The sequence below is a fragment of the Urocitellus parryii genome, chromosome 16 (assembly GCF_045843805.1).
Source record: "Urocitellus parryii isolate mUroPar1 chromosome 16, mUroPar1.hap1, whole genome shotgun sequence".
Taxonomy (NCBI): domain Eukaryota; kingdom Metazoa; phylum Chordata; class Mammalia; order Rodentia; family Sciuridae; genus Urocitellus; species Urocitellus parryii.
Window position 1 is genome coordinate 19,698,048 of NC_135546.1, and position 12,276 is coordinate 19,710,323.

At 57.9% G+C, this 12,276-nt stretch overlaps 1 protein-coding gene across 2 annotated transcripts in view; it reads right to left on the minus strand.

Moving 5' to 3' along the window:
- Positions 1-3,067: 3,067 nt before the first annotated feature.
- The window catches only part of Rab7a (RAB7A, member RAS oncogene family), a 29,571-nt gene continuing 20,362 nt past the window's right edge, over positions 3,068-12,276 (minus strand). Inside the window, exons 2-6 of one of the 2 annotated variants that reach the window (XM_026410944.2) lie at positions 10,505-10,565; positions 8,031-8,157; positions 5,912-6,130; positions 5,256-5,384; positions 3,068-4,474 (exon numbers count right to left, since the gene is read on the minus strand). In XM_026410944.2, coding sequence (XP_026266729.1) covers positions 4,379-4,474; positions 5,256-5,384; positions 5,912-6,130; positions 8,031-8,157; positions 10,505-10,557 — 624 coding nt within the window. In that variant the 5' untranslated portion in view covers positions 10,558-10,565 and the 3' untranslated portion in view covers positions 3,068-4,378. Of the gene's footprint in view, positions 4,475-5,255; positions 5,385-5,911; positions 6,131-8,030; positions 8,158-8,647; positions 8,703-10,504; positions 10,566-12,276 lie in introns of those variants that run through there. The other variant, XM_026410945.2, reaches the window with a different exon arrangement.

The window sequence follows — 12,276 nt, forward strand, 5'->3', positions numbered from 1 at the left end:
AATAGTTTTGAGGTCCTTGGGGACATCCCGGAAAAGTCATCAGAAAGACGTTGGGGGGCTGACCGCGGGGGACCCGCCCAAGGACGGCGCTGTCTCTGTTTTCGGGGGAAGCAGCGGTGGCCATTCCTGGCCCCCTAAGCCACCCCGGAGGGGAGAGGGCAAGTCCCCGCATCGGCCCCAACCGGGGAGCGCGCGGTGGCTGCTCCAGCGAGAACTGAGGGCGGCGGGAGGCGGGTGCGGCAGTTAAACGTTGGGAGCGCGCCCCGCCCCGCCCACAACCCCGCTAACTCGGCCACGCCCACTCGACCACGCCCACAACGCCCCCGACGATCGGACCCCGCCCACACTCCCCGCCGACTCGGCCCCGCCCCACTCCCGCCCACACCCCCACCGACTAGGCCCCGCCCCGCCCTCGCCGACTCGGCCCCGCCCACACCTCCCCTCTCACAACGACTCGGCCCCGCCTCACTCGCGCCCCGCCCCCGTGGACTAGGCCCCGCCCACACCCCCGCTCACCAGGACTGGGCCCCGCCCCGCCAGGCCCCTGGTTTCCATGGAGACCCAACATTCCCTCCCAGCCGTGCGCTCCGCGGCTGCGCCAGGGCAGCGCCCGGGACCGCCGTAGCGCACCGTTTCCACACCCAGCGACTTACTGCTTCGCACACTCGCTAATCACAAAGCCACCATGTCGCTTCCCGGACCCCTACTCTTTTTTCCTACCAGGGATTGAACCCAGGGGCACTCAACCCCTGAGCCGCGTCCCCAGCCCTTTTTCTATTTTATTGAGAGACAGGGTCTCGTCCAGTTGCTCAACACCTTGCTTTTGCTGAGGCTGGCCTCCACCTTGCGATCCTCTTGCCTCAGCCTCCCCAGTCGCTGGGATGACAGGCGTGGGCCACCGTGTCTGGCTCGGGCCCCTTCTCCAGCGGCTTTGAGGCCGGAGAGGGGAGAGGGAATGTTCTATTTTAGCCAGGAGGACGGGGTTAAGGATGGGGTTCAGTGGTCCTAGCATGCGTAGGGCCCTGGGTTCGATCCCCAAAACTGAAACAAAGGGATCAGAACTGGGAGTTGGGTCCTGGGTATAGCAGGACCCCGGAGAGGCCAGCTTTCTGTTTCCCTGAGGTGGGTGGGGTGGTGTGCCTTGGGCATGTTCCCCAGGGCTCAGTGCAGAGCTCTGAGCTTGGAAGGTTGGAAATCCACCCTTCCCAGGACAGAAGCCCGCGGGAGGGCCCTCCTGCTTTGGGGACTGCCTCCCTCCCACAGGTCAGCACCAGGCCCTCACAGAAACACAGTGACACACTCTGATCATCGTCCAGGAGGCGGAAAGAACATTCCACACCACGTGGGGTTCCCTCCCGCCAAAGACCCTGCGCCGATCTCTAGTGCCCAGAGTTCCAATAGAAGATCCAAAGGTGAATGAATGGACGCGGTGCTGTCTGTCATCCCAGCAGCTCCGGAGGCTGAGACGGGAGGATCTCGAGTTGGAGGCCAGCCTCTGCCATTTAGCAAGGCCCTAAGCAACTCAGCGAGACCCTGTCTCTATAAATAAAATAGAAAAAGGGCTGGGGATGGGGTTCAGGGCTTAAGTGCCCCTGGGTTCAAACTCTGGCACCAGAAAACAAAACCCCACAATGGTTTATAGTGAGAGCGGTAGGAGGGCCAACCGCCCACTACTGTGCTCCAGGGTGCCCTGGCTCAGTGAAAGCTGCCACCGCATGTATGCACCTGAGGCCATAGGAGAGCTGGCTGTCAGTGAGCTGTTACTTTTTGCTGTGAACTGGCGACAGGGTGTCCCTTTGTATTTTTCCTTTTGAGCAGGGTCTGGCCGAGTTGCCCGGGCTGACCTTGAACCTGGGATCCTCCGGTGTCAGGAAGAGGCTGTGGGTCACAGGGGAACAGCAGGCTCGGGACCGCTTCCCCACTACGTCGCTGCCATCACCAGGCTGGCCACCAGGGGGCGCTAGCTCCCTTTAATTTTCTGTCCCAGACCCAGAGCAAACCCTGCGGAGGCTCCGAGCCTAGACAGGCAGGAACAGGAGGTAGAGGCCCCTGTGGGCACCCCACATGCTTCCTTTTAAAAAGTGTTTTGGGGGCACCGGGGATGGAACCCAGGGGTGCTTAACCCCTGAGCCCCCTCCCCAGCCCTATTTTGTATTTTGTTCACAGACTGCATCTCCCTGAGTTGCTCAGGGCCTCACTGATGCTGAGGCTGGTGCGAACTTGCGATCCTCCTGCCTCAGCCTCCCGTGCCGCTGGGATGACAGGTGTGTGCCACCGCAACCTGCTCCGCGTGCTTTCTTTTAAAAAGCAATTTACCCCCAGCCCTTCCTGGCTCAAGTCCACAGGATGTCACATTCCTCAACAAGCAGCGTGTCACCTGCAGGAGAAATGCAGGCCTGAGGGTCGGTGAGATCACAAGTTATCCTGGGGGGGGGGGGGTGCCTTCTGTGACATTCACACTCACCGGCTTCTAGGACTCAGGGAGATTGGATGATCACTGGGAGCCAAGTCCCCCAACCACAAAACCCGGAAGAACAAGTACTGATTCGAACCCGACGGTGGGGGCCAGAGCGACCCAGAGTTCCCGGATGTCTCACCTGTCCTACAGCGAAACCTCGCTTCCAGGTGACAGGACGGTGGGGACTGGCGCAGTCCTGCTGTCAGTCCCAAGTCCAGAAGTGGAACCGGATGGAACTCTCTGGAACCTTCCCTGGGACCCTCCTCCCCCAGTAGAGCAGGAGGGCAAGGAGGGACCAGCCACTCTGTCCCCTGAGAGTGTCCCTTTTCCTATCCACCCCAACCTGAACCTTTTTCTGGTCCCAGGGACTGAACCCAGGATGCTGAATCCCAGAGCCCCGTCCCCAGCCCTTTCTGTATTTTATTTAGAGACAGGGTCTCGCTGAGTGGCTGAGGCTGGCCTCCAACTTGCGATCCTCCTGCCTCAGCCTCCCCAGCTGCTGGGATGACAGGTGCGCACCCCTGCACCCAGGACCCGAGTGGGCACAGGAGGCTGGTCTCCCCGGGGCCAGGATGTGGAGAGAGGAAAGAAGACAGGGCAGAGGCACCGTGGTTTGTTCTTGGTAAGTTTATTGGCATCACGTTCGTCTCTTGACAGAGGAACTCGGCCCACACCTAAGATGTCGACCTCTGGAGGGGAGAGGCTCTCTGGAAAAGCAGGCTACGACGACGCGGGGCGGGTCCTGGGAAGGGGCACAACTGCCGGGTTCCAACCAAGGGGACGGGTGGGCTCCTAGAGGGCGCCCGTGAAGGGAGACGGAGGGGAAGAGAAAGAGGAGAAGAAGATCTGCCGGTCTGAGGAGACCACAACCCTGAAAGGAGAGCCTTCTAGAACAAAGGTAGAATGGCTAGGAGGGCAGATCTGGGGGTTCTGCTTCCCTCTCAGGAGCCGGATGCTGATCTACGGGGGAGGGACAGAGCGGAAGAGCCAAAGAAGAAATAATAATAATAATACAAAAGAGAAGGGAAGCGACACTTGTCGCTTGCGATGACAGCCGTTTATCCATTGCACACTGCGGGGGCGAATCAACCTTTCGGGGAGGGGGAGAGAGAATTCCGACACAGAAGGATCTAGAGCAGTTTTCCTCTGGAGAGATGAGGAGCTTATCTGGTTTTGGCTCGAGTCTTTGAGAAGAAAAGGCGTCCGTCCTCCTTGTCGCGGTCACTGTACACAACACTGTCGCTAAGCGGGGGTTCCCGGATTCGGGGCCTCTAGCGCTCTGCCATCCAGATGGGAGAAGGGGGGTCCGACCCTCGGCCTTCGGGGACCTGGACACGTCATCCGGGCTCGGGTTCCACTGATTCCGCGCGCTGGGGTCTAACGGGTGGCATATATTAATGTCACTCTGGGGTCCTCTCCTGGGAAGCCTGACATAATGAGGGGACACTGTAGAAAGAGCTGATTAGTTCAAGGGACAGAGGCCAAGGCGGCGTATAAAAGGTGGCCTGGCCGGCTGGCCGGGGTATGGGGGGGCCAGGGGACGCGGTGGCACCAGCCGACCTGGGGAGCCTTGGGGTGGGGGTGGGGGACCACACGACCTTTAAAAAAATCAGGTGACTCATGAGACACAGATCAACTGTAAACAGGCCCCTCTCCAGTGGGCGACATCGGGGAGCTTCCCGGGCGGCGCTGGCCAGGGCGGAGTGGGGGGCCTGTCCTGCTGCCGCGAGGGCTCACGGGAGGCCGCGGGCCCCCCCAGGAGCCGCCCCGAGGTGGGCTGGTGTGTGTGTGTGTGTGTGTGTGTGTGTGTCGGGGTGACGGGGTGGGCTCTGGTGGCAGCGGGGAGAGGGCCCTGCTGTTCGGGGGTGAAGGCCTGTGTGTCCTGGGGAGAGGGCTCTGAGCTGGCGCCCGCCGCCCCCCTCAGCAGCTGCAGGTCTCGGCCGAGGGCTTGGCCCGGTCGTTCTTGTCCAGCTTGATGGGCTCCGGGAATTCGTTGTACAGCTCCACCTCCGTCTCCTGGGCAGGGGAGAGCGCTGGTGACGCAGGGCCACGCTCCAAGGGCCTGTGGCTCTGGGGTCCCCTCAGGGCACCAGGTGGCAGTGGCGCACAGAGCATACAGAGACCAGGCCACTCTGGCCAGAAGGCTCCCTGCCCTCTCAGTCCCCCACCCCTCTTCAATCCCCAACTTTCCAGGTGCGGTGGCACACGTAAATCCTTCTTGCTACTTGGGAGGCTGAGGCAGGAGGATCGCAAGTTGGAGGCCAGCCTCAGCCACTTAGCAAAGGTGAGAGTGTGGCAACTCGGCGAGACCCTGTCTGTAAATGTAAATATTAAAAAAGGGCCGGGACGGGGCCCAGTGGGTAAGTGCCCCTGAGTTCCATCCCTGGCCCCTAAATAAATAAATAAACAAACGAATAAAAAGGGGGTGAGGGGCTCAACGGGTCCAGTGGCCACAGACCACCCGAAGACTGGCACAGTGAACAGAGCCACAGAGGGCACTGGACCCCTGAGCCCCGTCCCCAGCCCTTTTTAGACTTTATTTAGAGACAGGGTCTCGCTGAGTTGCTCAGGGCTTTGATAAAGTACTGAGGCTGGCCTCCAACTGGGATCCTCCTGCCTCAGCCTCCAGAGCTTCTGGGGTGACAGGTGGGCACCCCTGCTCCAGGTCTTTGGCAGGTTTTAGATGATTCACAAAACAGTGGAATCTGGCGGCTTAAGCAGAGCACATCGATGACCCCTCCCCGGGGGCACACGTGGGGTCCCTGGCTATCCCCAAGAGAGGCCCCCACCCCGGTACCTGCTTGAGCGCGTTCCTTGCGATGGTCTGGAAGGCCTGCTCCACGTTGATGGCCTCCTTGGCACTGGTCTCGAAGTAGGGGATGTTGTTCTTGCTGTAGCACCAGGCCTGGGCGCGCTTCGTGGCCACCTGCGGGACAGCAGCGTACCTGACTCAGCGCTCGGCCCCGCCACCTCAGCCAGTTGCGGCGCCCGTGGGTAGTTGGTGACCTGGCTCCACTCAAGTCACTTGTGGGAGGAGCAAGAAGCCAGCCCAGGGGTGAGGAGGGGGCACGAGGGGCTTCTCCTGGGGCCTCCCGAGCCGCCTGTCCTGAGGTGGTGTCCCCTGGGCCACAGAATCCTGCAGTCCCGCCCCCTCACGACTTCACTCCGCCCCCGTGAACACTGAAGGGGTCAGGACACCTTAGATGGAGCCAGCTCCGGGATTCGGATTCAGGGTCGGTCGTCCCCAGCGGCTCTGGAGGCTGAGGCAGGAGGACCACAAGGTGGAGGCCAGCCTCGACCACTTAGTGAGGCCCTGAGCCCCTCAGACAGACCCTGTCTCTGAACCCTCTGCCAGCACCTGCCAAAACCCTTCTGGCCTCAGCCAAGGACCTCCCAGACCCTCGAGGTCCCCAGGGAGCCTCGGTGGGGACCCCCGCCGTCCCCAGCACTCACTTGTCTGTTTTCGAGGTCGATCTTATTCCCCAGGACGACGAAGGGGAAGTTTTCGGGGTCCCGGGGGCTGGCCTGGATGAGGAACTCGTCTCTCCAGCTATCGAGGGTTTTGAAGGTGTTGGGGGCCGTCACGTCGAAGACCAGGACGCAGCAGTCGGCGCCCCTGTAGAAGGCCACGCCCAGGGACTGGAAGCGCTCCTGTCCGGCCGTGTCCCAGATCTGCAGGGAGCACAGGGGCTGAGCACCAAGAGCAGGGAGACAGGGACCCGATGGGGGCCACCCACCACCATCCACGAACTCGGGGTTCAGGAAGCAGAATTTCACACCGCAGTGTCCAAAATGACCCTGAAAACTGGGGCTACCAAGGAGGGGACGCTGAATCTGATGCTTGGGGACTCTGTTGGTTACACGCATGGATAGAACGGTGTCAAATGCAAGCCGAAGGCCTCAGACCTGTGTCGTCTGGGGGTGACGGAAATCAATCAACTCGTGAATTGTATATTTCCACCTGCACTTTTTTTTTGAGGGTACTTGGGATGGAACACAGGGTCACTTAACCCCTGAGCCCCGTCCCCAGCTCTTTTTACATTTTATTTAGAGACAGGGTCTCACTGAATTGCTGAGGCTGGCCTCCACTTTGCGATCCTCCTGCCTCAGCCTCCTGAGCTGCTGGGACTACTCTCCATTCAGTATCATACCCACAGGTCACCTCCCGACAAACTGTGACAGAAGCCATTTATTTTTGCAGTGATGGGCACGGGACCCAGGACTCTACACCTGCAGCCCTGATGTGACAAACAGCAGCATTTTATTAAAAGAAAAAAAAAAAAAGGCATTTCTTCCTCCGAAGTAAATACCTTAGGCAAACAGAGTTACCCTACTGTCTTGGTGCCACCTGTGTCCTGTCCCCATCTGCCAAGGTCAGTGGCTACACAGCACCCCACTGCATCTGCATGCTACCTGCTCCTCCTGTGCCTGGAGGTGAGTCTCCTGGGCCACATACAGAGGCCTGGAACCGCTGGGCTGCGGGGTAAGGGCACCTTCCACCCTGCAGCCTGGGACGGCATGATTCGTCCCCCCCATCAATTGACGACGTCCTCCCTCCATGCTGTTTAAATGTGCCATTCTGAGCCAAGGGTGGTGGCGCACGCCTGCCATCTAGTAACTGTGGAGTCTGAGGCCGGAGGATGGAAAGTGGGAGGCCAGCCTCCGCAACCATCAGGCCATTGGTAGTTAAGGTTTTCTTCTGGGAGTTGACGTCTTTGCCCGCTTATTCCAAAAGCCTGCCATTTGGGGACCGGCACCCCCTGTCACGATGCGGTCCTGGCGCGCAGGTTCTGCTGGGTGGCAATCTTGCTATTTAGGTGTTTGCTATAATCTACTGTCGATAGCAGACATTTGATGATTTATGCTTTTTGAAAAAAAATATTTATTTTTTAGTTGTAGTTGGACACGATATCTTTGTTTTATTTGTTTATTTTGTGTGGCACCCAGGGCCTTGTGCATGCAAGGGAAGCGCTCTACCAAGTGAGCCCCATCCCCAGCCGTGCTAAGTGGCTGAGGCTGGCCTCCAACTCCTGATCCTCCTGCCTCAGCCTCCCGAGCTGCTGGGATGACAGGTGTGCACCCCTGAGCCTGGCAGGAAACCCAAGGAGTTCGGACCTAAGCTTACTGAGGATGTGAAGAGACCAGTTAGAGCTGGGCATGGAGGTCAGTGCTTGCGATGGCAGCAGCTACTTAAGCACCCTGGGTTCAATCCCTGGGGCCACAAAAGAGCTGAGCTGGAGACAGGCTGAAACACAGGCAGGGCCTGGGAAGGCAGCCAGCGCAGAGACTCAGAGCAAACAAAAAGTCACCCAGTTCAATGTGAGTTTCCAAACAACGACGAGCCATTCCGTGGTGTCTTATTGTGCAGTGTGACATTCACACTGAGGGCCGCAGGGCAGCTCCCTGAGAGAGGGCAAGGTCCCCAGGTTCAGGCCTGGACCTGTCCCCACACTCCCAGGAAACTGGGTTTCAACTGCCACCTGGCATTTCCCCCAGGGACACGAGCTGTGGCCCATGATCCACGGGGTGTGGCCAACAGGGGCGGGGCCGGGGAGGCTGGGCAGCGGCTCACCTGCATGGTGACTAGTCTGTCGTCCACCATCACCTCCTTGGTCAGGAAGTCGGCCCCTATCGTGGCTTTGTACTGGTTACTGAATTTCTTGTTCACATACTGGTTCATGAGTGACGTCTTCCCAACGCTGAGGGAGAAAAAGCACGAGTCTCAGTCACACAGGAGGGACAGGGTCTGACTGATGGTGGCACCTGTAGCTTCTTTTTTTGGTACCAGGGATTGAACCCAGGGGTGCTTCACCCCTGAGCCCCGTCCCCAGCCCTTTTGATTTATATTTTATTTACAGACAGGGTCTCGCTGAGTGGCTCAGGGCCTCCCTAATTTGCTGAGGCTGGCCTCTAACTCGCGATCCTCCTGCCTCAGCCTCCCAAACTGAGATGACAGGCGTGGGCCACCGATATTTGCAGCTTCACAAGAGCAAGGCACCAAGGCCCCTGTCCCCAAACATCCCTTCATGACACACTGGAAAATGTCGATTTCTGCTGGGCTAAAGATCCAGGGTGGGGGTGGGGGTGGGGCGCAGTGGCAGAGCTGCTGCCTGGCACGCATGAAGCCCGGGTGCCACCCGCAGCTCAGCAACAGACCTAAACAAACAAAAGCCGGACACAGATGGGCACCAGATGCTGAAAAGCTGCTGGTAAGTTCTGGTTCAGGCAACTCCGGCGACAGAACCGGGCATTATTCCTTCCCCTCCCAGAAGGACCTCAGTAAATACGCTCCTTCTAAAATAAGCTCCAGGAGTAAGATCGCTCCATGATTCTAAAAATACCACAGTAGTCTCGGTGCTTCTCTATTTAGTGGTTGTTACTTGGCTTAATGAAGTCATACCAGGAGGCAGCCGCTGGCTTTGAACAGACACCTAATGACACACGCCACATTTAAAATCTGAAGCAGAGATTATTTATTTGGGGGGTGGGGGATAGAAGGGATCGATCTCAGTGGCACCCAACCCCTGAGCCCCATCCTCAGACCTTTTTCTATTTTATTTAGAGACAGGGTCTCCCTGAGTTGCTTAGCATCTGGCCTGTACTGAGGCTGGCCTCCACCTTGCGATCCTCCTGCCTCAGCCTCCCGAGCTGCTGGGATGACAGGGGTGCACCACCGCACCTGGCCCGAGGCAGAGATTATTACCAATATGTAACCAGACCAGAATCTACCTCAAAGCAAGCTTCTCCAAGGACTTTTTTCAGCAGGAGATCATGTGTGACTTTTTTTGGTGACCCGGTTACAGCAGGCTCAAGGTAACAGAAAAGTCTTCCTCATGACCAATAGTATCACCTTGCTTTCCCACAAAGGGACAAGTTCTGCTCCTGTGCAGAGGACCCGACAGCATACCTAGCCCCAGGCCGTGCTCTCCGACCCAGAACACCTGCACCAGACCTTCCAGAGGAGGTGGAAGCAGGGGACCGAGAGCCCCCCCCCACTGGTCTGGGGCTAGCCAAATACGAGCTTGTTCTAGGCTCCTCCAAAAATTCCAGTAAGCCAGCCAAGAGCAAAACCACCCGCCTTGGCTTTTGTTTCGGTCCTAGGGATTGAACCCAGGGGCACTCGACCATTGAGCCCTGTCCCCAGCTCTACTTTTTATTTTCTTTAGAGACAGGGTCCTGCTGAATTGCTTAGGGCCTCACTAAGTTGCTGAGGCTGGCTTTTAATTCGAAATCCTCCTGCCTCAGCCTCCCAAGTCACTGGGATGGGACAGGCGGACGCCACTGCATGTGGCTAATTTTCAGTGTTAGTTTTGAAAACAGGCAGGCCTCCAAGCCATCACGGGTCACACCAGTCACCGGGTCTGGAAGGCCTCCCAGAGCATTGAATGAGCCACTAGAGTTAGTTCCTCGTTGGGTGGGGAATCTGGACGCAGACCCTGGCCTTGGGGTCTCAGGCCAGCATCACAGGGCAATGTCACCCAGGCCTGCAGAACCCGCATCTGGTGGGCAGATGCCAGCAGCAGGAATCTCCCTGAGCAGGACTCTCTAGTCTGGCCACTGGGAGCAGAGGGCAATCCGCGAAGCTGGCCATTATTAGGGAAGTTCAAAAAGCATCCTTGTCCCTTAAAATCATGCTAGCCCCCAGGGAACGCACGTTACATAATAAGGGATCAGAGCAGAATAGGGTGATGTCAGCCAGCCCAGGGGCGTGGTCTGGGAGGGCGTGGTCTGGGAGGGCGTGGTCTGGGAGGGCGTGGTCTGGGAGGGCGTGGTCTGGGAGGGCGTGGTCTGGGAGGGCGTGGTCTGGGAGGGCGTGGTCTGGGAGGGCGTGGTCTGGGGAGGGCGTGGTCTGGGGAGGGCGTGGTCTGGGGAGGGCGTGGTCTGGGGAGGGCGTGGTCTGGGGAGGGCGTGGTCTGGGGAGGGCGTGGTCTGGGGAGGGCGTGGTCTGGGGAGGGCATGGTCTGGGGAGGGCATGGTCTGGGGAGGGCGTGGGGAGAGCGGGACTCCCAGCCAACAGGGCAGCTGGGCCTGCTGGGGAACACTCACCCCGAGTCTCCCAGGATGATCACCTTGAGCAGCACTTTCTTCCTCGAGGTCATGCTTCACACTGCGGGAGGAAAGGAGAAGGAGCCATGAGCAGAGGGAGTAGGAGGAGAAGCAGGCCTGGCGCAGCCCGTCATGGGAATTCTGGACCCAAGAGCCCGGCTGGGGGGACAGGGTGTCCTCAACCCCCCAGGTGGCATCCTTGGTTTGCGGGACTAGTGATCCACTCTCACCGCAGAGCTCAGCCCTCCATCACTCACACCTCTGCTGAAGGGCCACTTCCTCAGACAGGCGACCCCTGCGACTCAATGGCCCAGCGCTCCCCACTTCGTCCTGGGGGTCTGAACTCAGGGGCGCTTAACCTGTGAGCCCCTTTTTGTATTTTATTTAGAGTCAGGATGTCGCAGTTGCTCAGAGCCTCGCTAAGTGGCTGAGGCTGGCCTCCAGCTCGAGATCCTCCTGCCTCGGCCTCCCGATCTGCTGGGATGACAGGCATGCGCCAGGCCCCCTCCATTAAATACTGTCATCAGCATTAAGGTCGCATCTTGCATAGGGATGACCTCAATTCTCCCCTTGCTAAGGGAGGTTTGTTAACTAATATGAATATTTTAAAGGCCCTTGAAATAGAATGACAACTTGTTTTCTCCAGAACAGCTTTTTTTTTCTCATTTTTTATTTATTTTTATGAGGTGCTGAGGACGGAACCCAGGGCCTCACACGTGCGAGGCAAGCGATCGGCCACTGAACCCCGGCACCGCCTCAGAGCGGCTCGGTTCCCACCCTCTGCCATATCTGAACCCTGATCCCTGTGGGTCTAGCAGCAGTTTTACTGATGGTCTTTGCCCAATTACCTACCGAACTGTGATTTTTTTTTTTTAATTTTCATTTTTAGGTACTGGGGACTGAACCCAGGGGCACTCTACCACTAAGCTACAATCCCAGCCATTTTTTATTTTGAGGCGGTGTCTCATTAAGTCTCCAAGGCTGGCCTCCAACTTGCGATCCTCCTGCCTCAGCCTCCGGAGCAGCTGGGACTACAGGAAGATAGTGGGTGCTGTGCCCAACTTAGAAGTGTAGGCTTCAAAGGTACCAACTTGAACTTGAACCAGCTCCAAACACTGAGAAATGTCTCTCTCCAGTGATACTGTGTGTGTGTGTGTGTGTGTTTTAAACTGGGAACTGAAACCAAGGGCACTTTACCACACAGCTATATCCCCAGCCCTTTTTATTTTTTGAGACCATCTACCCAGCCTGGCCTCCAACTATTGATCCTCCTGCCCCGGCCTCCCAAGTAGCTAGGATTATAGGCACTGCCACCACACCTGGCCTGCTATGTTATCCAAGACTGTGCTCTGTACCTGACCATGAAAAAAATTCAAATCACTCTGCCTTCCAAACCAGCAGACGTCAAGGCTCACAGCAAGGTAGGTAAGCAATATTGCTCATTAGGTTTTGGGAAAGGTCTTGGAGAGGCATCTGAAGTCACATACTACCATGACTCTGGTCAAGAAGTTGAAGAGCGCGTCTGGTAATAGACTGACTCTATTATTTTGGGGGTGGGGTGCGTGGGTGCCGGGAACTGAACCCAGGAGCACTTACCACTGAGCCACACTTTATTTCATTTAGAGATAGGGTCTCGCAGAGTTGGTGAGGCTGGCCTCCACCTTGCGATCCTCCTGCCTCAGCCTCCTGCCCCAGAGGAGCTTAAATTGGAGCGAGCAGTCTGGTCAACAAACAACAGCTTCTAGAGAATTCAATTCCAGTGACCAAGTGGG